General features: G+C 49.6%; 1 protein-coding gene across 1 annotated transcript in view; it reads right to left on the bottom strand.

The window, feature by feature from the left end:
• Positions 1-17,558: 17,558 nt before the first annotated feature.
• Positions 17,559-27,864, bottom strand: part of LOC139766274 (uncharacterized) — a 22,949-nt gene continuing 12,643 nt past the window's right edge. The window contains exons 2-3 of the mRNA XM_071694699.1: positions 20,253-20,809; positions 17,559-17,831 (exon numbers count right to left, since the gene is read on the bottom strand). Coding sequence (XP_071550800.1) covers positions 20,283-20,654 — 372 coding nt within the window. The 5' untranslated portion in view covers positions 20,655-20,809 and the 3' untranslated portion in view covers positions 17,559-17,831; positions 20,253-20,282. The remainder of the gene's footprint in view (positions 17,832-20,252; positions 20,810-27,864) is intronic.

Raw genomic sequence — 27,864 nt, 5'->3', positions numbered from 1 at the left:
GGTCAGAGGCCACTGGTATCGAGGATGTTGTGAAGATGGCCTGTGACCTGACCTGCAGAGGTCAGAGGCCTGCGAGAAAGCACTTCTCGATGAAGTGAGGATGCATTTGTCGAAGATGCGAATTTAGATTGATCAAGTTCGTACTGACCATGTGCTTGGTATTATCTCCCTCCGAAGTGAACATGAAGGCGAGTGATAGTGCGCAGGGAAACGTATCACATTCACTCAGGAATGTTGGCGTTTCTAGGTATCATACGTTTTCACTTTCATTTCAAGATGGAGGAAGAAGAAGGACTGGGTGTTTGGCTTTCGTGTGTGTGTGTGTGTGTGTGGGGGGGGGGGGAGAGGTCTTGCTTAGAAGCAGGGCTATGTGTAAGGGCGGAGGTGTGGGTTGGCAAGTGTGGTGGAAAGCGACACTCGCAGAAAGCTTGGTGCGCTGGGTGAGTGCCTACAGGAGCGTGCTCATGAAGAGGACACCCGGAAAAGACGACTCTGCTGCAGGGGGTTGTGGTGTAGGGTTGTGTGTGTGTGGGGGGGGGGGCGTCTTTGCTGGGGTGATCAGGGTGGTGGAGGGGAAGGTTAGCTAGCTGGCGCGCAGCCTAGACAGCGTCGTAGCTACGCCGTCGCAAGCGTTAAATCTATTCTGGATTCTTAAGGTCACGACCCTTCTGCCACGACTGAGAATATTACTTCCCCGTGCCTACTCTCCCCCGTTGGTCAGCCCTTTGTCTCTCCGGCCTCCAGGAACCTCAGGGGTGACGTGAAAATATCTAATCTATTTCTAACTTCTGATGAAGAGACGAGTATGTAAGGCGTACCTCGGGGGGTGCAGCGGAGGCAAGGAGGAGGGAGGGAGGTGGGGGTATGAAGATGTTTTTATAATAGTCTAATATTGTGATACAAGGCAGCGTGTGGTGAGGGCAGACTGGTGACGTCAATGGTGACGGCCGACGAGAGCGAAGTGAGGAGGGACGCGAGGCTGGTGCTTCTGTTTTGGATGCCGTACGACTCAAGCTGAAGAGCCAGCAGCGTCCAGAGGTCCTGGAAGGCATGAGGTTTCAACGCGCCCGAAATACAATCACAGATGCGGCGCCTTCGGTGCTCGGTTGCACGTTAGGAAGCCATCAGGGAGAGAGATACAGAACGTGCGGGCAGCAGCCGAGGCGAGAATCGAGCGTAAAATAATAAACTACTGAATTGTGTTCACAGGAGAGAGGGTGGGTGATGCCGGTGGACGAGCTACATGTCGCATCTATGGGCCGACGGAGACCCGAGTTATGGGTCACTGCGACGCCGCAAGACGGGTCGTAACGCTTGGTGGGATGGTACGACGAAAGGCCGTAGGTTGTACGTGTGGTGACAAGAGCCGCAGCAGAGAAGACGAGGAGGTGGTGCGTGAAACCGAGGAAACTGCAGGGTGGAAGGGCAGCGCGGAAGGGAAGAAGCTGCGCTGTTAAAGGAGAGTTTACCGTAGAGAGGAAGAACGATCCGTTCCGTGGATAAAAAGAAGATGGATCGAGGATCAGGAACTGGTGTAACGTCCGTGGAAGGGAAGGAATGAGGGAACGAACGAAGAGCTCCTGTACCATGAAATGGAAGAAGGTGCATATTACAGGGGGGTCTACCTGCACGGCAGAGGAAGGGGAACTAAACCTTGGATGGGGAGAGGAAGGGGAGCAGAACCATGGTTGGGGAGACACACTCTACAAAAGAGAGGAGCATCTATCAACAAGGAGCAGAATGTGACAAATATGACAGCGGGAAGCACCGAGGTAAGGCTGCTGCTATGTCGGGGGACATCCATGTAATGTTTGGGTCGGCCATATACTGTCACATTACGTTACAAATAAAAAGCGAACGAGAGGGCCACAGTGACTCCCTCTCAGCTCCGGTGATACACTTCAGATCTATAATCACAGGTTGCTGACGAGACGATCTCAACTCCACACGGCAGAGAACAAGACTTCAAATGTTTTGTTCCTAAGCAAAAAAAAAATAATAAATGTTGTCATATAATGATCACCGACAATCCAGTCCCTTTCACGGCAGACAGTAATCACAGAGAACCTGATCTAAAACGTTATAAATCAGAAACAAATGATAAAAAAAGGAATCTAATTCCACTCATGTCATCCACACATACCTCACGTTAAGTTCGGATAGAAAGGCATACACATATCTACACAGACACGTAAGTCAAAGCATTGAGAACAAGACGTATCGCGAGGGAGGGAAGGACGGGACCCCAAGTATAAATTTCTAAAAATGTTGGAGGACGCGAAATGACACAGCAGCACTGCTGGACCTCAGACGCTCGGGATAAATACGTGCTCCCCTAAAAACCAGACAGGTTTTTATCAAGAGCACGACTGATGTAGCACGTCAAGTGGCGGGAGTGTGGCGGCCTATGTGATGCTCGGGCGAACCTCAAACGATGGAGCGAGGTACCTGAAGGTACGGTTCGTCCTCCACAGTGACTCGATGACGGTTCACCCCCACAACAAAGACGAGGAAGCCACCTCCGCGGCAGGAGTGGCCGGGTGACGTGCCAGGGAAAAGGAAGGTGGAGAGAAACACGGGAGGGAGAGGAGAGGATTAAAAAGAGGCACGGCAGAGATGTGAACACACATTAAGACACTAATGTCTTCGACTGAGGTTACTGAACCTTTTCAGGGATAAACGTAAACACACCCTGCAATTAGTGCCATAACATCTGACTGGTTTACAGTAATGTTACTTATACTCAAGAGGCTGTACCCCTCTCCTGGCATCAAGTAACGAGTTAACTCCGACACGACAAGAGTCTGTAAACAGGCGAACATGAACTACATCTGTGATGTTTAATGTCGTAATTATCTGGCCGCTGGAGTCTCGCTGACAAAGACCTCTTAACGCTGGAGGGATCCTTTTTTTTCAAAGCCACCGCTCACACGCCCACCATGGGAGTCACAATGAGCTAGACGGTGACACACACACACACAAAGACTATATGAGAGAAGGTTTTTAAGGAAGATCTAGACGTACACGATCAGGGAAACTGGAAATGATGTTGAGGTGTGGGGAAGGGAGGGAGGTGTGAGAAACGAAGACAGACATAGAGGGAGGGAGGCCAAGATAAAATGAGAATGGTGAAGGGTAAATGAGGAGATCAATAAAAGCCACGAGACTAATAAAAGAGGACACGGCAGACGACCGGAGAGACAGCAGATGAACGAAACCCAGCAGCTGCCCCCCGAGACACTGGCAGCCAATAAGGTCAACAGATCTATTAGTGGCAGCAAGTTCCTGCCCCACCCTCCCCCCCCCCTGCCCACCCCAGTTTTCCCTTAATGACACATGCATATATGTCGCCGTGCAGGAGAGAGAGAGAGAGAGAGAGGGGGGGGGGAGGCAGGGTACACAGAGTCCGTCAGCCCAGCCCAGCGTGGGTGGCTCTTGGGGGGGGACCCACATGTGGGCGTGGGCGGCACTGATCAAGGGGGCGGCATGGGGCGCGCGCACACACACACACTACAGCCTGAGCCAGAGTCAGGCAACACACCATCTTGTCTTGCTGAGGAAGAAACACCGCACGTCGCGTCACCAGGGGAGCCACTGTACGTACAGACCCGTTCCATGTAACGCGTTACAGTACCAGCTGATCCTTGTGAGCCAAGCCGCTGATGTATACACACACGGGCATTCCCCTCGAACTCCGGTTCGCTCCCCGTGGTCTCCTATGGCTCGCCTTTGGCACTCTGTGGACCGTTACAGTCAAGATGAAACAAATGCTTTAGGCGCTCACTGACGGTCATGTTGGAGTCCCCCTCCTCACTTGTATCAGACGTGGCAGGAAATCCTGGACGACATTTGTGACTGAGCAGATGTTGGTGGTGGGACGGGAGTGAGAGGAGGGTGTGGGGGGTTAAGTCCTGGGGTCAACCACTCCACCTTGGGGAGCAGGCAGGGGTGAGACGGGGTCAACAGCAACACACAGACGACCGCGTATCATACTTGTCGTGTGACGGGGCAAAACGTAGGCTATGAATATATATATATATATATATATATATATATATATATATATATATATATATATATATATATATATATATATATACATAGTGTTCAGCCAGAGAACGTGAAAAGTACACACCATCAATTAGAGAGAGAGAGAGAGAGAGAGAGAGAGAGAGAGAGAGAGAGAGAGAGAGAGAGAGAGAGAGAGAGAGAGAGAGATACACAACCATGTCATTCAACACGAAGCGAAATACTCCAGCTTACGTCACGGTGAGTGCGGGTACTACTTCTACACACGGCCGCCCCCACCCCACCCCCTTCAGTCCTTCCCCTGTTTTCGTCACGCTTAACGAAGATAATCGGAGCCCCAAGCCTCCGCTCCCCACCGGTAGATGGCATCTGCTCCTCCCCGTCACCCGTCGCTCGCACCATCTTTCCACTAATCTTTTTTTTTATATGCAGAATTCCGAGACAGGGGGAGGACAGAGAGGGGGTATATATGAGACACACGGGAGATACAGGAGACATATAGTCGACAAACGACTGATATATATGTACATATATATATATATATATATATATATATATATATATATATATATATATATATATATATATATATATATATATATATGGTCGCAACGCACTGTAAATCACCGTACACGAGAATCTAAAAATATATCTTTTGGGAGGTACAGGTTGACGGGAGATAGTGGACCGATGTCTGGTTATTCAGTACGCCGGTTCGATGCCTTTGAAACGATCGAGATGTAATCAGATGGTTAATCACTTTATCTCCCCTCCTCCCCCCAAGCCACACACGCTCTGGTGAGGGCGACACGTTACAGGCACTGAACAGAGCCTTGAGGGTATAGATATGTGGGTCTCGGGGTACTGAGAGATGGTGTGGACTGCTCGGGTATTCCATGTATCTGTTGAAGTGTTCGTCGCCAAAGACGGTAAAGTGTATGATGGCATCTGTGTCTGCTATAACGGGAATGTGTTATTTCACGAGAGACGTTCACAATCGAATGAGGAATCTGTTTATTTTTTATTTTTTCTGTCGAACGTTTTCTTCTGTCGCTTGATGGTGTTGCTGCACCTTCTATCTGTGACGATGACACTTACTGCCTCGCACGGCAGAAGGCCACTTACTGCCTCGCACGGCAGAAGGCCACTTACTGCCTCGCACGGCAGAAGGCCACTTACTGCCTCGCACGGCACAAGGCCACTTACTGTCTCACATGGCACAAGGCCACTTACTGTCTCGCACGGCACAAGGCCACTTACTGCCTCGCATGGCACAAGGCTAATTATTGCCTCGCACGGCACAAGGCCACTTACTGCCTCGCACGGCACAAGGCCACTTACTGCCTCGCGCCAAAAGGCCGTCGCTGCCCCGTGTCAAAAGCTTGTCACTGCTGCCTCGGGTTAAAGCCTCGTCACTGGCAGGTGTTTGGGAAATTATCCTTCGATACCTCGATGTCCTGGAGCACCGGAGTATGGGCACCTCCATCCTGTGCTGCTGGACAGACTGGCCTCAGGAGGGTCGTGTCTGATGCTAGAGGTGTCGCCTCCTTCTGTACAATGATCTAATTCAGACCATCTTTCTGTTTTTTTCGTTTTTAATGACGATGTTTCGTGACCACTGAAATATAATCGATGAACACAAGACAAGCAGGGTATCCTATGAGGCATCTGTGTCGCCTTTAGCGTACCACAGCCACTGGCAGCGAAATCATAATGTTTGGAAATACTATTTGGAAAATATGAAAAAAATAAAATATAAATACATCTGCATTAAGTCTTATGCCAAAAGGTTGAATTTTTCCTTGTGAGCCAAGTTCTGTTCCACGTCAAACATATACGAGACGTAACTTTCAGTAAGTGATGTGTCTCCGAAGTGCATACCGTCTGCTGACGTAACCCAAGGACTCATCTCCCGATCACCCTGGGCTCTACCCAGCACGTCCCTCCAGTTCCCCACCTTAGCGACGTCCAGCTCTGTTGCTGGAGACGCCGCGCAATCGTCACCGTGGCTCCCGGCCTTCCTTCCTGGCCTGCCCCTCAGCGGGATCAAGAGGACGACGAGATCAGCCGTGCGAGACAGGCTGGCAGGTCAGCTAGCTTCCCCGCCGCGTCACCTGACCTCTCAAGTGGTCAATAAACTTCCCTCCCACTCCTCCCTCCTCAGCGGTGGTCAGGTTACCCCCGGCCTGACCTAACAGTACCTCTAGTTGATAAGGACGACCGAGTCCCAAGCCCCCCTCACCCTACACACCCGTCCCTCTCATACGTAATCATCACCTCCTCTTTCCTTATATAATCACGAAGATTCTCTTTCCTGGGGGAATAGCAGTCCTCAAGTGACGGGATAGAGAGAGAATCAAAACCCATCCCGGGCACTTGTGATCGTCTTTTGACTACGCTCCTGCAACCCTTTGAGCTTGAGCTGATACGCTGTTGTACCGGTATGTAAATGATGATGCAACACTGTATCAGGCTCTGTCCAATGAACGATGATGATGATGGTGATGATGATGATGATGATGATGATGATGATGATGATGGTGATGATGATGATGATGATGATTGGAATGCCTGCTGCTAAACTGAACTTGCTTTCCCCCCCCCCCCCCATCGTTATCGCCCATCAACACGTAAAACATTTTCACTTAACCTGCTCTCCAATACGCTTAATAATCACATCCTATTACTACCCGTCATCCAGTTCTGCTACAGTTTGAGTAACTTTGCTTAGCTGTAATCGTGGCTCTTGACTTTACAGCTCCTGTGTCGGCGGACAAGTGACCATACAGTGTGCACGGAGCCCATCTCTGTTACTTCCTGAACACGAGTCTCAGGTGGGCATCAACACAGACCCCCCTACACCCTGTACTTCACCAGAACCACTTCCCTCTACACGACGTGCCCAACACCAAACCACACCGGAGTGTATGACTATACACCCCCGTCACATCTAGATATACCCCAATATCTGTAGACCCTGACGACCCATCCATGAGAAACGTGTGTGTGTGTGTTGTTGTGGCTGGTGAACTGACCATATCTCTCCAGCCGAAAAAGAAAATGGGTAATTTCTCTTCTGGATGAGCGGCAATCAGCGCCTATGTAGCGCCGAGCCTCCTCACGTCGTTCAGAAAAAAAAAAAAAAAAATTATATATATATATATATATATATATATATATATATATATATATATATATATATATTATATATATTATATATACCGACCACAAGTCTATAGACATTTCATCAGACTATATGTATGAAATATGTATAAAAGAAAATAAACAAAAAAACTGGCGTCTTAAATTACCCACCCTAAAAATGCGTTGCCAATGTCACACGCTGTTTACCGTTACACGCAGGATTGCCAACTACAACGAAGCTTAAGCCACCTTCATACATCACGAGTTGCTGTCATATATATAGTCATTGTTGTAATACCCATGTATTTCCTGTGTGTCGTAGAAGGCGACTAAAAGGGGGGGTGGGAGCAAGAGTTGGGAATCCTCCCCTCCGGTTTCAACCTTTCTCAAAGAAGGAACAGAGAAGGGGGCCTAGTGAGGATTTTGCTTCAAAGGCTCCATATATATATATATATATATATATATATATATATATATATATATATATATATATATATATATATATATATATATATATATATATTCCTAAGAGTCCACGGGGAAAATGAAACACGATAAGTTCCCAAGAGCACTTTCGTGTAGTAATCACATCATCAGGGGAGACACAAGAGAGAAATATAACAGTCAGTTGATATATATATATATATATATATATATATATATATATATATATATATATATATATATATATATATATATATATATATATATATCAAACACATGAGCAGAAAGACATGTATCACTCAAGGCGTGACGAGGAACGTATGGTAGACACTACAAAAAAAACTCTATAAACATAAATAACGTAATAAATATAAATAATTACAACAGTTCCGCGCAGGTGCTGAGGCACAGGTGCCGGGCTAAAATAAACACGAACCATTTTTTCCTCTCTTTTTTTGAGGGGAGGTTGGGAGGGGGGAGGTCCCTTTGACGCTCAACTGCCCGTGGGCAACGAGGAACATGATGTCTGAAGCCAGATTAAGAGTTTTTTTTTTTCTTTTCTCTCTTCTTCTTCTTGTAAGTTGCGATGGCGATTATATGAATCTATTTACAAGAGGGGACGTCATGGCGACGTACACAGGACCAGCCGATACACTCCCAGTACATATGACCAACCAGTACACCTCACGCTAATGCCCCAGGAACCACGCGGGTCAGACATCACTGGACTTACCACCATCACAACATCATGGGATCACAACTTCACAACAGCGAACACAACACACACAAAATTCTCCTGACGTTGACCTTGGCCTGTGTGAGTGCGGCGGAGGCGCGAGGCGGGGTCGCGTGCCTGGCTGACCTCCCTCACGGTAAACACAGGCGGGGAGGGCAGCCCCTCCTCCAGCAGCTGAGGGTGTCGGGGACCTTGTGGCCTCCTCAGGCTAGCCAGTGGCAGGGAGGTGACACTCTAGATGCACCCCTCACCAAAGCCCAGCGTAGGAGGACGTACCCGACCAACATCATCTACCCCCTCACCTCCACCTCCCTCCTCACCCACCCACCCCTCTCTCTCTCTCTCTCTCTCTCCTCTCCTCTCTCTCTCTCTCTCTCTCTCTCTCTCTCTCTCTCTCTCTCTCTCTCACACACACACACACACACACAGTATGACGGTAGAATCACAAATTCATATGTGACCCCCACGAACTACATATATATGTATTCACGAACTTGTAAATGACAAGCAAAGACACCCTACCGAGCACACACACACACACACACACACACACACACACACACACACACACACACACACACATACACACACACACACACACACACACACACACACACACACACACACACACACCATCAGTTCCCTTCCAGATACAAAGTGATGACAGTACAGGGAAATGAGGCGAGACAACGACTATCATCAGACAAGCAGCAAATTACAGGAATCTGCCTGTGAGGGAGGGAGGGAGGACCTGGAGGCTGACGGAGTACCCACTCTGTCACCAGAGCACAGAGTTAAGACAGCTGGACACGAGGTAAACTTTACACACTACATGTCAAAACTGCTTTCAGATTACATGGACGCAATAAGCTAACAGCATATATTGGACTTAAACAAACAACGGGTATCACCGGTCTGCTCATACCACTTTGAGGTGACATGCAGATCCGCTGGGGAGATCCGCTGCCACACCACAAAAACTGGATACGCGAGCGGCGAGGTAGCCAGGCTACAGGCGGGAGATAAGCAGCCAAGGACCTGCCCCACGCTGGAAGTGTGTGTAGGGCAGCGGGACACATGATTGCAGCTTTCAGTCTCCTAAACACATCACTGACGACACGAGTATAAACCGTAATAATAATAATAACAATAATAATGATAATAATAATAATAATAATAATAATAATAATAATGATAATAATAATAATAATAATAATAATAATAATAATAATAACAACAATAAGTAGTAGCAGTAGTAGTAGTAGTAGTAGTAGTAGTTGTTTTTGTTGTTGTCATAATAATAATAATAATAATAATAATAATAATAATAATAATAATAATAATAATAATCAATAACAATATCAATAAAGCATATATGTATATTCTAAAAAAATAACGAATACTTAAAGAGACAACAATGGTTCAGAGGGAAGTCATGCACAACGTATATTCTGGACTTCTGCGAAAGAGGACAGTACTACCCTTGAGAACAGAGAGGCGGGTGAGTGGAATCTGTGCTTTCCTAAACTGCCACAGGGCATTCGACCCCGTCCTCCCTTGAACACAAGCATAAAGAAATAAAGACTAACTCCAAACATTGTATGAGACAAGGGCGACGGTGGATCAAACACCAGCGAAGCACTAACGAACAAAGAACATACGTCAGAGGTGAGGACTGTCCAAAATGGGTTACAGCTGCTGGTGGCGTCCCGCAAGGCACAGTCTTGGGGCCGCAGTAATTCAACGTGTACTACGTGAATGCTATGTCCTGCCTGGACCCGAGCAGAAAATGGGAACACACACCCCTTCCCTCTCCTCCCCCTCTCTCTCTTCCAAGAAAACAGGCCATTTGAAATATAACACACACACACACACACACACACACACACACACACACACACACACACACACACACACACCTCGTCTCTCTTGAACTTCACTCGGCCGCCTGTTGCCAGTGCAAACGTCCGTTGTTACGAGTTAATACTCGAACCTTCATCACTGGTGGCAGCTCGAGACGTACCCAGGCCACCATAAACTCTTTTCATCCCTACTGGAACTAAACTGATCCTAACCACAGAAGGGAAATAGATCAATCATGGATACGATTCCAAATTCTTAAGAAACGAAGAATAGCGAGAGTATAACCAAAATAAATCAGAAATGACCAATATTATGGGTCAACAGTTTCACAATATCTTTACCAATTTCTGGACCGGTCAACTTACGTGTGTCAACAGATATGAACAGAGGGGAACAAGAACCTCAAAACGACATGAAGTAGTAAGGGGAATCACAAGAGACTTGACACATACCTCGCCGAACAAAGACCAGAGACTTCATCAGGGTTTATCCTCGCCTTCTGAAGGTTTAAAAACGCAGGCTACACAACCCACGGGGGGGAGGAGAGAAAACCAACCTTTACACCTACTAAAACACGAGTCGCCCCCCCACCCCACCCCCCACAAAAAAAAAGAAAAAAAAAAAAAATACTTTGCCTCCGTGAATTAAAGTGGTAATTATCATAGCGTTACCGAGGAAACCTGATCTGCTGTACGGGCGTGGGGGTGTGGGGTCATCTGGTGGTTGCTGCAGTAGGGAGAGAGAGAGAGAGAGAGAGAGAGAGAGAGAGAGAGAGAGAGAGAGAGAGAGAGAGAGAGAGAGAGAGAGAGAGAGAGAGAATGGTGGTTGGTGGTGTCACATCCACAATGAACATGTGTACTGCGAGTTTTCTGACCTTGGTCATTGAAACTGTCAACCCATCCTTGCGGCAAATCTACCGCGTCCTCCTACCCACCCTAAGGAGGGTTACAAAGGCAAAGAGTATACTGAGTGCAGAAGGAAGGTCCATCGTCCACACACTGAGCCACAATCATTGAATCACGTCACAACTTACGTGTTAACTGAGGTTCCTACAACACATCGAGCTAAGTGACTTCTCCAGTATGTGTGTTGGGTTAAAGATCATCGTTAAAGATGAACTACTTACACACACATCTTGTCATGTACGGGAGGAATTACCTCTGTAATCACCAACTGTTGCAGGGCAAATACATAAGAGTCTCAGGGTGTGAGGGGTAATTCTCCTGGCAAAGTTAACATCTGGTCTATTCAGTATCAACACCAGGGGCAGACTACCACGTGCATCTTAGGCCAAGCGTAAGTTCGGGCAGCAGTAACATCCAGGTGTCCACTACTGATCCCTGTCTGTGGTGGAAGGATTGGCAAGTGTCTGATTCGATTCGTCTTGAGTTTAAAACAATTTCTTTTTCATGGTATTTCTTGAAGACATTTTGCCCCTCCAGTCACGTTCGGGCAGACCCAAAAAATATCACAGCCACCTCCATCATCGAAAGGCATTATGATGGTACGAACACCATCAGTATATACAAAAGGGGCGAAAATCCCATCCTGGTTATGTAGTAAAAGCATCCCTGTACTTCGTAGCCGTCCCGCCACTCTAGTCCTCAGAAATCATCCAGTAAAGTCTATTGTTTTATATCCCATTTCAGCTGAGGTTCCAGGGGTCTCACTCTCAGAGATAACATCTCTTATGATGTTCCACAGATAAGACAGCCTATCATCTCCCAGCCGGTGAGGTGTGAGTGTGATGGTCGGGACCACTGCCAGACCAGTGTGGCGGGCCGGGACCACAGTCCAGTGTGGTGGCCGGGACCACAGACCAGTGTGGCGGCCGGGACCACAGTCCAGTGTGGCGGCCGGGACCACAGACCAGTAGTGGCGGCCGGGACCACACACCAGTGTGGTGGCCGGGGCCACAGACCAGTAGGGCGGCCGGGACCACAGTCCAGTGTGGCGGCCGGGACCACAGACCAGTGTGGCGGCCGGGACCACAGACCAGTGTGGCGGCCGGGACCACAGTCCAGTGTGGCGGCCGGGACCACAGACCAGTGTGGCGGCCGGGACCACAGACCAGTAGGGCGGCCGGGACCACAGACCAGTAGGGCGGCCGGGACCACAGACTAATGTGGTGGTCGGGATCAATCACCAGCGGAGCCAGTATCCCCAACAATGAAGAGAGCTGGGATGATATTCAGCCGAGCAGGTCGCTACGATCACCGGGACGATGTACTCTTACCATTCATCCATCATCGGGGATGGATGGATGGATGGATGGAGGGGACACCACTTGTTGTGAAATGAACAAAGTTTTTAAAATTACGGTAATCTTCAAAATGCTTCCGATAAAGGTCTCCCTGAACATCGTTCACCATCACACACGGAATCCTGATGACGATCGAAATATTAGCCTTGGCGAAGACATCACCATTCTCAACACAACCAGAGATCAGCCATATTCAAGAGCTAGTTCGATCGTATGTGGTCGCTAACCTATCCACGTAAGATGATGACACTCCGCTGTGGACGGCGGGGGGTTTTACCACACACCTGGCAAGGCTGCATGGTAACTCTAGGCCAGTGTGATGATCTTTCGTGTGGGTTAAGAGAGTCGTAATCCACGGCAAGAGGCCATCAGTGTACCTTCATGTACCGTCCCCCCACTGTGGGACACCCGCGGAGATGGATCTTCACCAGATCCCCTTCCCCTGCCCTGTACACTGGCTGGCATTCTCTCCCTGAGTGAGGTAAGCCGCTTCTGATAACTCTCTCTCTCTCTCTCTCTCTCTCTCTCTCTCTCTCTCTCTCTCTCTCTCTCTCTCTCTCTCTCTCTCACACACACACACACACACACACCTGCATCGGAAGCATCGGTCCGTCAGGCATTTAAATACTCATCCCACTCTACGTGTTGAGATGTAGTCAGCATGATCAACACAGGCATACGAGTATGGTCAAGCATGAGTTCAAGAGGCCTCGGTATGAGTGGTATAGGACATACGAGAATGATCACACACACACAACTTAAACTACGTTGGGCACTGCAACATATGTATAATTCATACACATCACAGATGCTCATGCACATGCAAGGCACGCGTGTGGATCAATATTCATCCATCGCAAACCTCATGAGTATGTCAGGGATGAGTATGTCTTTTTATTCACGCACGGCGCATCTCATGAGTATGCAGAGCACCGCAAATACTAATCAATTAAATTCGTGTTACATGATCTGGTAACAGTGTGGACATTACGGTAACATGTGACAGCATCATTGTCTTGCTGATTTTCGGTGTTACACATATACAGAGATAACAGGTGATACAGATGTAACATAGAATGTGACGGTTTTAGAAATAACGGCATCTGGAATGTCTGCCCAAAAATTGAGACGAAGAATGAAAATCGTAAATATTGAGAAAAATATTTTTGACCTGAATTTTCTTGAATATAAAAACTGATAAATATCAATATTTTTGCTTTATTGAGTGAAATTTGCATAAGATCCTTCATCATTCAGGATTCACTGGCTCTAAACCACAGTTACTTTCTTATTTATCTTTTTATTGAGGTTTTACATCCAACCCCTACTTGACCCTCACGGCCGCCCAGGTTCCCGGGTCATGTAACCTCTGTGACCTCGAAATGCTATCCTGGCCACACGACACGAGGAGGGGCGCGTCATGCTCACACCCGCACCTGTGTGTCATGACCTCATCACAACCTCACTCATGGCTTCCGGCCCCACATCCAATATTCCTCCTTCCTTCGTCAGTGTCAATAATGGCGACCCTCTCCTCCTTCCTTCCTCCCCTCTTTCGTTAGTGTTAATAATGGCGACAACATTGCCCTTTATAATCTCTACCTCCCTCTCCCTCCCCTTAATCATTACTCACCTCTGTCCTCTTCCTCATCTCTAGTCCCTCTCTGCTTCCTCCCCTTCGTCCCTCACTCTCCCTCATGCTTGCTCCAGCTCCCTTCGCCCTACTCACTCACCCGCTCCTACCTGCCCGTCACCACCTCACGCCGCTCTACTCACCCACCACCTTAAAAACACAGTTAATATATGACGGGAGAGACGAGAGGGGGCGCTCCGTGCGTGCCACCACCAGTGCCACCATAGTTACCACCAATGCCACCATTCCTGGGTGTCACCACATCTGACCTGGGCATCGCCCCAGACCCTCATAATCCTCCTCAATATTCCTAATGTCTGACCTCCCTCAGTATGCTGGTCCTCTCCCTCCCTCAGTATACCTGGTCCTCTCCCTCCCTCAGTATACTGTTCCTCTCCCTCCCTCAGTATACCTGGTCCTCTCCCTCCCTCAGTATACTGGTCCTCTCCCTCCCTCAGTATACCTGGTCCTCTCCCTCCCTCAGTATACTGGTCCTCTCCCTCCCTCAGTACACCTGGTCCTCTCCCTCCCTCAGTATACATGGTCCTCTCCCTCCCTCAGTATACCTGGTCCTCTCCCTCCCTCACAGCATACCTGGTCCTCTCCCTCCCTCACAGCATACCTGATCCTCTCCCTCCCTCACAGCATACCTAGTCCTCTTCCTCCCCCTCAGCATACCTGGTCCTCTTCCTCCCTCACAGCATACCTGGTCCTCTCCCTCCTTCATAGCATACCAGATCCTCTCCCTCACTCACAGCATACCTGATCCTCTCCCTCCCTCACAGCTTACCTGGTCCTCTCACTCGCCTTTACTTAGTATTATCCCATCTGCCTCACCTGGTCAGCTTGGCCAGATAAGCCTCACACACACACACACACACACACACACACACACACACAACCACTCCAATACATGCCCTACTACTCACACTGGCCTCCACTAACCTCTCGACCAGTCCACAATACGTGTGCGACACTTGACCCCCACACCTGATAAACCCTCATCATGTCTGTCGGTGTCAGAAATGGCAGGCTGGGGTCACGTCTGTAACCCCTCATAACGTGAGGCCATGTCGGGCACCGCCTAGGGTGCACGACGGGATTATTTCAGGGTCATGGTGGAGGAGACGCACAGGTAAACACACTCTCACAGCAGCTGCGACACACACACACACACACACACACACCAGGCCACCTGGCTCTCCAAGATATCATCTACAGCCCTTGGACATATTTCAACCCACCTTCTTCCCTCGCACCTGCCAGCTTCCACACCCGTGGTACCCCCAAGCGTAGCTCCCACACGGCAGGTAAGACAGCCTTGCTATGCTTAGGACTAGAGCTGGCGTACCTCACATTACTATTGTAGGGGAGTCCCGTCCTCTCGCCCAGGGTAGCCATATCAACAACACCTCACCTTACACCTGGTATGTTCGCCCTCAACATATGGCCTGTCTGGTGTGGACCCCAGCCACACCAGACGTCCGCTAGATGCAAGGGGGATGAGAGAGAGGGAGAGGGTGGGTGTTATAACTAGGTGGAAGGGGGGGTTAGGTGATCATTAACTAGCACCATAACTAGTCAGCAAGCCCACAACTACACGAGATTAAAAAAAAAAGAAAAAAAAGTGCTCTCCAATCTAGCGGAAGGCACTTTGTGCAGTATCTGGGGACGGTGGACGTGTCCGTAAGGCCCACACCAGGAGGCTTACATGAGGTCCTCCTTACACACACACACACACACACACACACACACACACACCTCACTCACCCCTCGTCCCTCGCACTCAACACTCGCACCTCATAAAGTATTCAGCTAATCCCTCCCGTGCCGCACGTCTGGCCTACACCTCCCCGCCCTCACCATCTGGTGCCGTCTGCCACAACACCCCACGCTGGATCGTCCACACTCCTGACGGTGCGGGAGAGAAGGTAGCTCAAGCCTCCAGACGAAGCTCACACACCTGCAGCTGAGGCTCACACACCTGCAGACTTTAACATCTGCAGCTGAGGCTTACACACCTGCAGACCTACTCTAATACTTACAACTGAGGCTCACACACCTGCAGCTGAGGCTCACACACCTGCAGCTGAGGCTCACACACCTGCAGCTGAGGCTCACACACCTGCAGGTGAGGCTCACACACCTGCAGGTGAGGCTCACACACCTGCAGTTGAGGCTCACACACCTGCAGCTGAGGCACACACACCTGCAGTTGAGGCTCACACACCTGCAGCTGAGGGTTATGCCCGCGGGCCATCGATACTATCTACAGGTGTAGTGCGTCTACGACCGGTGTTGTGGGCGTGGGGGCCACGGCTGGAGGCGAGAGGCGTCCTCCGCTACCAACACCGCCTACCTACCTACCTACCTACCCGTGGCAACAGTAACCTCGTCCCAGCAACAGCAGCAGGGCGCCAAGGCAAACCTATTGTCCACGAGGTTTCTACATTTTCTTTACACCGTGTTATGACTCGTTTGACGTGTGTGTGTGTGTGTGTGTGTGTGTGTGTGTGTGTGTGTGTGGTGTGTTACTTATCGCAGTGTTACCAATAGGAGTGAGACGTGTGTCAAGCTGTGTTTTGCTGGTGACGTGTTGGTACCTCCCTCCTGACGCGATACGGTTGAGAACACTTGGTACGTAACAAGCGATTTATGTGTTACGTAGGGAATCATGAATGACCCTGTGCCTTGCTCCAGTGTTACGGGTGACGAGGGAGACGTCATGTAACACCGTATGGACCGTCTTCCGTCATATGTTACGGTGTTATGGATAAATATCTTGATATGTAACACTCACCTTGAGAATCACCTTTCTGAATGCCCATATAATGTGTTACAGTGTTACGAATGAAGACAGAGGCATCACGCAGCACTAACCTTTAAGATTACGACTAATCCCTCATGTAACAATGTTACGGAGAGACGTAACACAGCACAAACCTTCGATGGATTGACACCCTGACGTACACCTGTTACGGACGAACATGAAAAAACGTTACACCGTTACAAACCAACACAGAAACGTTACAGCTTTACGAATGAGCACAGAATCGTTACAGCTTTACGAATGAACACAGAAACATTACAGCGTTACGGACGAACACAGAAACGTTACGGCGTTACGTACGAACACAGAAACGTTACGGCGTTACGTACGAACACAAAGACGCAACGCAACACTGATCCTGTTACAGTTATTACATTGCCCTGACGAAGCGGCGCTGGTCATTATCTTCCTCCCCACAAAATGAAACATGAAGAAACGCCCCATCAACTTACGTGTTCCATGGTACCTGGCACCGCCCGCCGCTCTGAAGGACGAGAGTGGTGCGAGTTGACAGCGCGACTCACCTTTATGGGCGTTCCTCTTCCAGCCTGGGATGGGCAGACACTCCCACACCACACACTGGGACATCCTGACGCTCTCCCTGACCACCGCCCGCCTCTCCCCTCCGCCGCCTACCTCCTCCCGCAGCACCACCTCCCTCTCCCACGCCCGCAGCCCGCCCATGCCTAGGCCAAGCCCCGCCGCGCCCAGGTGTACGACGTGGGCCCCCTCGCTGTCCAGGCTGGCCCGGGAAGGACAGCGGCGGGTGGAGGAGGGCGTGGGAGGCGCGTCGTAATTGTAGGAGGAGTTGGTGGAGGAGGGCGGCGTCGGGGGCGGCTCCTGACTACTGAGGGAGGCGCAGGAGGAGGTGGCTGGCGGTGACACATGCCTGAAGGGGCGAAAGAGAGAAAAGGCAACACTTCTTAATCTGCCATGTGTTCAGGAGGTAGCACAATATATCTCTAGACTAATCTTTCTTTTTTTCTTTGTAAAATTCAAACCAAAAAAAAAAAAACATTCATTTAAAGTCCGTATGTAGAGCTAATGTAGAGAACTGTCATCCTCTACCGGCGTGCATGCTACTACTACTACGTCTACTTCTACTTCTACTACTGCGTCTACTTCTACTACTACTACTACTACGTCTACTACTACGTCTACTTCTACTACTACTTCTACTACTACGTCTACTACTACTACTACGTCTAATTCTACTACTACTTCTACTACTACGTCTACCACTACGTCTACTTCTACTACTACGTCTACTTCTACTACTACGTCTACTACTACTACCTGTGATGGATGGACTGTCATCACAGAATAAAAGGGGGACAATATCAACCCAATACAGCTCCAGTAATGCTACGACAAGTGAGAAAGTATTGAGTGACTAACCCTCAACGTGTGATCTGTTAACTCACAAACAGGCCAGTTACACTATAAGAAGGAATCTCGTACTAAATTCCAGTCGAACTGAAGGAATCGAACTCCAGTTCTCAAGTCCAGACGATCCTCTGAGAGGGTGGGGACTGAGGCGGAGACACAGACCGAGGCAACATCTCGACTTTGACATCTGAACTTTCTATCATCCGGAAATCAATCGAATCCATCCGTTCCATATAAGGGAGACCGGACGATCAAGTTTTTTGCTCCTACCCAGAGAGACTAATTCGAGTCTATGGATTTAAAATTCTAAGGCTGTCGCGGTGACACGGGATGCGCCGACCTCTCAGCTGACAGCAGCATGAACACAGCACAGCAGAAGCAGCAGTAGCTCGTCTGTCAGTGGTATATCTCTGTATGAACAACTTAACCCCACACCAAGGTCTTGGTGGGGGCGCGGGGGTGTCGTCCAGCAGACGCAGCGTGGCCTCAAGAGGATGGGAAGGTGAACAAGTCTGCTTCAAAACCAGGGTCCTCAGAAGGTAATCCACAGAGCTTGCCCCTATGGGTGTGCTTGCTGTGAACTGTTCCCAAGCAGCCAGCTAGTCTACACTTCAGTCAAACACACACACAGACACCAACACACACACCCACATACACACACACACACACACGTACACACAAGAGCTTTCGCAAGATACCCAAAGCCTCTCTCTCTCTCTCTCTCTGGGAAGAAGCATAAAGACATAAACACACCAACATGAAAAAGATAGTCCAGGAGACGAGGCCCCGCACCACGAGTCCAGACTTCTGTCTCTCCCCCCACACTCTACAATGAGGTAATTGCAAACTACAGGCGCAGACGTGCGGACAAAGACGAGGGAGACGCAGGAGGAACAAGAGAAAAATTATCTCATATTCCGCAAGAGTGAGGGTTGATGTGATGTCTACCGTCAGGTGGTATTTACTGCCCTCCCGACACCGTGACACAAGGCAAGGAAAGGACGAGATATGACGAGAGACACAATTTGCCGGCCACTGACTGGGGTGGGTAGAACAAGAGGAGAGAGAGAGAGAGATCACGCCACACGGCAGCATAAGGTCTGTGTTTGTGACTCCCGCATCCAAGAACACAAGAGGAGGAAGCAGAAGAAGAAGAAAAAAAAATGAAAAATGGGCGAAGGAAATGAGGGAAGGATGTAATAAATGAGAGGATGACAAAAAAAAAAAAAAGTAGTTAACTTTTTCATCGAGACGGTGTCTAAGGTGGGACTCCCTCCCTACGAGCGAGGTTAGGGGGGGGGGGGACCTGCTGCTGCTCCTCCTCCTCCTCCGCACCAGAGAGGCTGTCCCTCCACAGTGGCGGGTTAATGAACAAAACAAAGTATGTGGGGAATGTCATTCATCAGCCGGCGAGGCTACACTGTGACGGGTTTATCAGGGTGTTGCCACGGTGTCACAGTCCTCCCTCCCTGTGTCATGTGTCATAAGTGTCATCCGTTATCTTACCCTTGTCTCGTATATCATCGCTGCCAAGTGCCATGTTTTTGTCGTCCCTAGGCCATGTGTCGTCCCTGTGTCATGTATTATTCCTGAGTCGGCTGTGTCAACCGTGTTATATATGTCATCCCTACATCATCTAAATCACCTCTGTGTCTTCCGTCACCTGTGTCAACTATGTCACCTCTGTGTCATCCGTCACCTTTGTGTCATCTATGTCATCTGTGTCGCCTCTAACCCATACGTCATCTCCGTCCCATCAACATCATTTCTGTGCCACCTGTGTCGTCCCTGGCCCATCTGTGCCATCAGTGTCATCTACAGTGCCATCACAGCCCAACAACAGCATGTTCTACAGAGGTGAGCTACGCCACAGTAGCAGGATGAGGTGTGGCTGGGCAGGACCGTGTCGTTGATAACGTACCTGCGCGATGAAGAAGGTGAGTGTAGGGGGTTAGGCGGAGGCGGAGGCGAGGCGGTCCTCCTGGATAGAACTGGGGTGAGGCTGCCCTCCCTCAGGGTGTCCTGCGAGGAGCGGCGGCTCAGCAGGGGTGAGGCCTTGCCACGCCTCACGGGTCTTTTCCTTCAGGCGCCTGAGGGTGCCTGGGGTAGGGGGCGCCTCCGCGAAGCCAAACCCCAGCCCCCGGCGCTGCAGCACGGGCGTCTGGATACCCACGGAGCGGGTCCTGGGCGTTGGCGAGGGTGTGGGTGCGGGCGAGGGCGGCGTGCTGGACGCCCTGTTTCGAGACGAGGTCGAGGAGCGGTCCCCCTGCCGCGACCGGCGACGCGGGAATGGCGACAGGGCGTACTGCAGGAACGACGCCATCGGTTCCCGAGGTCGCGACACGACACGTCGGTCAACGCTGAGGGGCTACGGTCGCCATGGACGTACCCGTATCTAAATCAGGGTCACCACAGGCCTGCGGACTTCGATGATCCCCCTCGCCCTGTGCGCCGTCAAGTCTTAGGTCCTCCCGTCACCTGCAATGACACAACAAAACGTTTTCTAATCCTTGGGCTACAAATCTGAATCCTCCAAAGTACATGAAAACAAACACCGAGCCACTACCTCAACCTGATCCCCAGCATTACTTTAATTCTTCGTACCTTAAATAGAAGAAATATAAACATCTAATAAAGAAAATATACAGTAACATGATAAATTCATTGATAAAAAGAATCAATATGGCTGTTTTATAAACATTAAAAATAATGTTAGAATACCATAAAAAATATCTATTTGATATTGGGCAACACATAAACAATCACCAGCGATTCAAAATGATATCAGAGCTCACGAGAACCTCCAGACAACATACCCTACTTGCCCGACCACCGTCACAATCCTCCCCCTACAGGTTACGAGTCGCCACTGAAGACAGCGCTAAGCCGGTGATAAGTCGCTTACACGGCGTGAAGCGCTAGACACGCGCGACGCTACAAGTTCTAGCCTCGCGCGATGACAGAACCCGACCCACAACAACTTGTGTAGCGCCACCAGCGCCGACGGCATCGCTACGAGTCACAACGATCCACGAGACAACGCAGCTATAATCGTGGGTCGGCCGAAGTTTGATTCAAATCAATTCTCCAGTTTCGCTCAAGGAGCCATTGAGACCCAGAGGAGGGAGGAAGCTTCGGGTAGTGAAGGACGAGTTCTGCGGTAAGGAGGAGGATAGTGAGGCAAGAAGAGTAAGGTACGGAGGAAATGAAGGTAAAAAGAGTGAGGCAAGGAGGAAAAGAAGGCAAGAAGGAAGGGAGGTAAACTGTAAGGAAGTGAGTGAGGCATTGTTCCCATGAGCAATCTCTCTCCTGCTGCCCTCATTTTCCCTAATCCTACCTTAATCTGTTCTTACCTTACTAACACCACGTCTCCCTTCCTCTGCCCTATCCTTTAATGCACCTCTGCCCATGCGTTCCTTTCCCTACACCTACCCAACCTACCTTTTACCTTACCCACATCTTGCCTTACCTTGCTGATCCTTTCCCGAAGCCTAGCTCTACCGACACCTACCTTCATCTTATATTTCCTCCAGCTACCTCCTGTATTACCCCCAGCTACCTCCTGTATTACCCCCAGCTACCTTCCAACCTACTCCACTTGCCTTAATACTACTGACATTACCTTCGTCCCTTTAGCTCAACCTATTTTCCAACCTCTTAAGAACCTTACTCCCTGATCTACAAAAAAAAAAATCTCTTAAATAGAGTAAGGGGGTAAGACGGCCATAGAAAGGAAGGAGTAAGGCAAGGTAACATGGTAAGGAAAAGAGCAAAGGAGTAAAAGTAAAGGGAGGCTGTCTGTAAGGTAATAGGCAGGGAGGAGGGTATGAAGATAGAAGCTATAATAAGGCAAAAACTGTCATCAAACTTTATATATATAATTTTTCCTTTTTTCTCATACATATTCGCCATTTCCCGCGTTAGCGACGTAGCTCCAAGAACAGAGGACTAAGCCTTAGAGGGAATATCCTCACTTGGCCCCCTTCTCCGTTCCTTCTTTTAGAAAGTTAGAAAAAAAAAAAAAAACGAGAGGGGAGGATTTCCAGGCCCCAGCTCCCTCCCCTTTTAGTCACCTTCTACGACACGCAGGGAATACGTGGGAAGTATTCTTTCCCGCGTATCCCCTGGGACACATATAGTATAAGGGTGGTTAATGAAGGCGTGTGTATGTATATGTGTCAGTTAAAAGGGTTAATATTATGTGTGCGTGTGTGTGGTAAGCACATACGTTTTCAGCGTATGTGTGTATACATGTATATGTATACCCTCTCCCCATCCCCACCCTGGGCGCTGGTGAGGTGTTAACCCACCCACCAAGGGGAGCCAAACTATACACACGGATCATGAAACGCGACTCTGGACTTCGGCCGCTAGATTAAAGCCGCTCAAATTCGTCGCTACGTTCGGTTTGCTTGTTTACATCACCCAGCTGCCAGCGACCGAGAGTTTCGTAGCGATCATCCGTCATGACTCACGACTTATCCTGGATACGAGAGAAGTGATCGTCTATCTTGCATATACAGTTTCACGGTCGACGGTGAAAGCGATGAATGAGGGAAGGCGTGGTGGTGACCGGAGGCCGTCCCGCCTGCCTTGGTGGCGGCGGCTTCAGAGCGTAACCTAACCCAGGATAACCTGCCCACCTCCTCCTCCGCCTGCCTGTCTGTCTGTCTGTCTGTGTGTTCGCTCATGCCACTCCTCCTCCTCCTCCGGTCCCTCTCAGTTGGCCAGCGTTGTTCTGCCAGACCTTCCGCCTGCCTGCCATCTATCCCCTCCTCCACGGTAGGACCCGTACTTTCATGCCGTGTCCTATGTCGCCTTTGCTCATGTTGGCAGACCCTCCTAAGAGACCCCACGAATTCGCTAAGAATAATAATAATAATAATAATAATAATAATAATAATAATAATAATGATAATAATAATAATAATAACACGAACAGCAATAATACTAAGAAATAAAAAGAGCGTGTATAGCGTGTTAGACGTGCCTGCCTTCTCTCCTCCCCTACTGGATGATCGGCAATTCGCCCGTATCAGGTGACAACCAGACAATAAGAGGCGTCTCGGCTTATCTTTCGCCAGTGTTTCAACGGATGATGTAGATCAGTCTGTCAAGTATTCCTTTACAGGAGCCAAGCCGTTCGTAATCACGACTTCCCAGGTTGCCAGTCATATATATATATATTACTGCTCAGGTACGAGTGAAGACCGTATACCGTCCGGACACCTGCGCCACACACCAGCCACAAGTCCCAACATTACTCAAGAACACAACCCCGGCAGGTCTTCGCCGAGGGGAACAAGTGACCTCAACTCTGTACACAACGACAGGATTAACAGTGACACATCTCAACCATCTCTCTCTCTCTCTCAAGGGTTCGGACAGGTCTCGTGCGGGATGTGGCAGGGGCTGAGGGTCATCGAGGTGTCCCACGCGCTTCAATCAACCTTTATAACGAAACTTAAAGGGAAAACATCCGCCATTGTGGTGAAGGAAAGGAGGACTACCCTGCCGTCCTGGAGATAAAGGGCGAAGTAGGAGAGGGGCGCAGCGGTAGGAGCAACTGCGTAGCGCCGGCGGGCCTCCTCCTCCTCCTCCTGCCGCTATACAACATTCCTGGACGTCGTGTCCTTCAGGACGCCCCAAGTCATGACAGGTGCCGTGCTGGCCGGGCGGCGGCGGAGGCGGCGGCTGGCCAGCGTGGTTGCTGGGCCCGGGAGGCGACGGTCCTGCGGCAGGCAGGTACTCTTCCTCGGGAGGCACCGCGGACCACACGTACACCACAGGAATGCAACAAGCAACAGACCACCAGGTCTTCTGACTGCATTTAGCCCATCTTTTCTCGGTATAATCAACGAGGAAATCTATGAGCATCGTCTCCTCCAGCCTTGCCAAGCACTACCACCACTAGCAGCAGACCTGGTCGACCCCAGACGGTGAAATACTCGACCCTACATCAATCACCCACCCCATCAACCGCCTCACTAATACCTACATCAACCCGCGCCACGCCCTTACACGCGCTAACTCATGCGCCGCCTGGTATAATCGACAGGTTCCCACATCGAGCCTACGGGAGGCAAAAACTAGCGCTTCGTCGGACGCTTGTTAAGTGGAACTCCCGAGACCTTCGCCTTCTTACAAGTGGATGAAGCTATCCAATCATCCACACCATGGCCTCTCTATTGTTGTACCTGATATACGATCCTGACGGCTCGTTCTGGTTAAGTTGTGGTGGCAGGCAGCAACCCATCTGCCCCCTACACACCTGGGCGACCCGCTTCTCCAAGCCTCCCATCTCACACCACACGTCAGTAATTAACCATCTGTCCTTGCATCACGCACACACGACCAGATTAACCCATCATCCCCAGGTGTGTGTGTGTGTGTGTGTGTGTGTGTGTGTGTGTATGTGTGTGTGTGTGTGTGTATGTGTGTGTGTGTGTGTGTGTGTGTGTGTGTGTGTGTATGTGTGTGTGTGTGTGTGTGTGTGTGTGTGTGTGTGTGTGTGTGTGTGTGTGTGTGTGTGCGTGTGTGTGTAATAATAATAATAATAACGTAAGGCGTGTAAGCTGCTGGCGGTGTTGAGTCTTTACGTCTGTACGGAGGTCTGGCACAGACCACAGCCTCACCACGGACCACGACCACCTCACCACGAACCACTACCACCTCACCAGTGACTGGATAACCCCCCTCCCCCTTCCCTCTCCTCAATATGAAAGCATCATCTTGATTAAGTAAAGTTACGACATGGTCAAGCTTGACCTTTCTCTCCAGCGGTGACCATTCCAACCCTTAAGGTACGACTTATTTCTAGTCAAGTACGTTCTCCCTTGACACTGAGTCCTTACCCTCGCTGTATGTGACGTACGACCTCTCATGTGACGTACGGCCTCTTATTAAGCTTGGCGTATGAACCCTTTCCCTTTACGTCTCCACCCCGTCTCCCTTGGCGTATGGCCTCTTTCCCCCTGGTGACTGGCTGCCCGCCCGTCTCCCCTGGCGTATGACTGGTCCAACCCTTCTCCCTTTGCCACATGACCTCTATCTTCACATACGATTTCTCTCTCTCTCTCTCTCTCTCTCTCTCTCTCTCTCTCTCTCTCTCTCTCTCTCTCTCTCTCTCTCTCTCCTTGACGAGTGAACGCTGTTCTTCAGTGACGTTTTCTCTCTTACTTATCGTACATCACTCACATATGTGGAGAACATCTTATCTACATCCTTTAAAGAGAGAGGAAAAAAAAAATCGTTTCGACACAAACTGACGATTTAAACTGGAACCAGACACAAGCAGGTGTTGTAAATAACAGTAACATAACAATCAATGATGACATATCACAGCCATAAACAATTATCAAAGCTGATTATAATAAATCACAACTTAAAAGTCCTCAAGAGAATATTACAAGCTCATAGAGTGATCTTAAAAGGCCAACCGAAGGCAAACCAGCTTAGGAAATCGCAACAAACATGTTATGCTAATGTATGCATACTGGTATACATAATGACTGGTCGGTCATACTGTATGCCTGCAGATGCAGCGCGACCCGTGTTGTGTCTGGTCTACGTGTCTGGCCTGCGCCCCGCGTATACGTCAGGTTTACGCCGTGTACGTCTGGCCTACACCGTGTGTGTCTGGTCAACAGCCATCTGTGTCTGGCCTACATTTGTGTGTGTGTCTGACCTTCATCCAACGTGTTTGGCCCTCATCCAGTGCGTTTGGTCTACTTCGCCGTGTGTATCTGTACTACACGGAGGGAGTGATAGACTGGCCTGTGCTCCGTGCAACTCAGCACCTCCCTGCGTCCGGCGCGCCCCCGGCCTCCGCCCAGTGTAGACCTGCAGTCAGCTGCAGTAGGACCTCCAGACACTTTCTCGGTGGCGCAGATTCTGCATTACCCTCACGTCGCGCCTGACCATTAACAATGCAGGCTGCCACGCGGGCCCACTCCACGACACTCCAGTCGACCTGGACACTGTCGGGCACATTGAAGTCGACCTGGACACTGCCGGGCACATTGTAGTCGACCTGGACACTGCCGGGCATAGTGAAGTCGACCTGGACATGGCCGGGCACAATGCTTTGCCTACCAGTAGGAGACATCTGCCATAAAGTTAGATCTGTACAAAGAACTAACGGCGGAATGGCATTGTTCATTGGTGTATGCACTTACTCTCGCCATTTTTCCTGTTCATACCTCCCATATTGCCGGTACAACCTCCCTACGTAAAAATAGAATATTTACCTAAAAATATATCTCCCCAGCAGGCAAGCAATTTCTGTGCTGAAAAGGAAATACAACGCATGCATCTCACCAAGATGATCGACTGTTTTCACGAGCACTTCCTCGTGGGACAGCCTCGTCGTAGGTAAGCATGCTCCTTCATGGGAATATCTCGTCGCAGAAAGGCACTTTGGTAGGGAGACACCATGCCACCCCCTATCCACCACACACTTCCATGAGTTCGACCCTCCTCTGAAGTGTGGAATCCACGGCTGGACCCCAGTCCACCAGACAAACTCACTTACACAATGCTTCCTTGACGTGTTGAGCGAGGCCAGACCTCCCCCCGCCTCACGACACCAACCTCCTCACAAGACACAAGGCATCAACAGTTATTTTTTCCCCGTTGTTAATATAATAAATAAAAATAAGTGGATATAATCCTCTCTGAAAGACTAATCCATAATTACTCAAGAGTTCACTAAAGGCGAACACTAACAACAGGCAACCAACTCCTCCTCTCCATGCATAGTAACATGGACGAGCGTCTTAGACAATTCACTTTCAACGAGATACATTATGAGATGCATCAGCATACCAGCCAATCACTGGTTCCTGAGCGAGATCGAAGACATAATCTCCGTCATCTGGACGTCCTATCGTCACACTACATCGCTTGATGTCTGGGTCTACTAGTGTTTGAACTTTCCCATCATGCAACGTTTTCCTGGAACAAGTCAAAGATAATATCATAACACCTGAACGTATAATATTACTTGGTATAGCTTTTTTTTCCCCCCTGAGGTTAGAGACGATGGGGGAATGGGCAATGTGTGTGTGTGTGTGTGTGTGTGTGTGTGTGTGTGTGTGTGTGTGTGTGTGTGTGTGTGTGCCGCTGGACCCCGCGGGCCAGCAGTTGAGGGAATCAGCATGCAAGGAATTTCACATTTACTCGCACCACGGTGAACCGCGGGGTGTCTAGGACAGACCAAGCTGGACCGCGGGGTGTCTAGGACAAAGGTATCGTACCACAGACCAGGACAGACCAAGCTGGACCGCGGAGTGTCTAGGACAAAGGTATCGTACCACAGACCAGGACAGACCAAGCTGGACCGCGGATGTCTGGGAAGGAAGAACTGTACCACAAACTGGAACAGATCCAAACTGTATACACCGAGGGAGTCGAGTGGGTTCAGGTACCACATCACAGGTTAGGCCAGACCAAGCTTGATTACAAAGGGAAAAAAAAAACATTGTGATAATCTGACATGGCTCATCTCAGTACCTCCCCGTAATGTGGAGGGC

The sequence above is a fragment of the Panulirus ornatus genome, chromosome 57, assembly GCF_036320965.1.
Source record: "Panulirus ornatus isolate Po-2019 chromosome 57, ASM3632096v1, whole genome shotgun sequence".
NCBI classification, from domain to species: domain Eukaryota; kingdom Metazoa; phylum Arthropoda; class Malacostraca; order Decapoda; family Palinuridae; genus Panulirus; species Panulirus ornatus.
The sequence above is the reverse complement of the archived record's forward strand: the minus strand, read 5'-3'. Positions and strand labels throughout refer to the sequence as shown.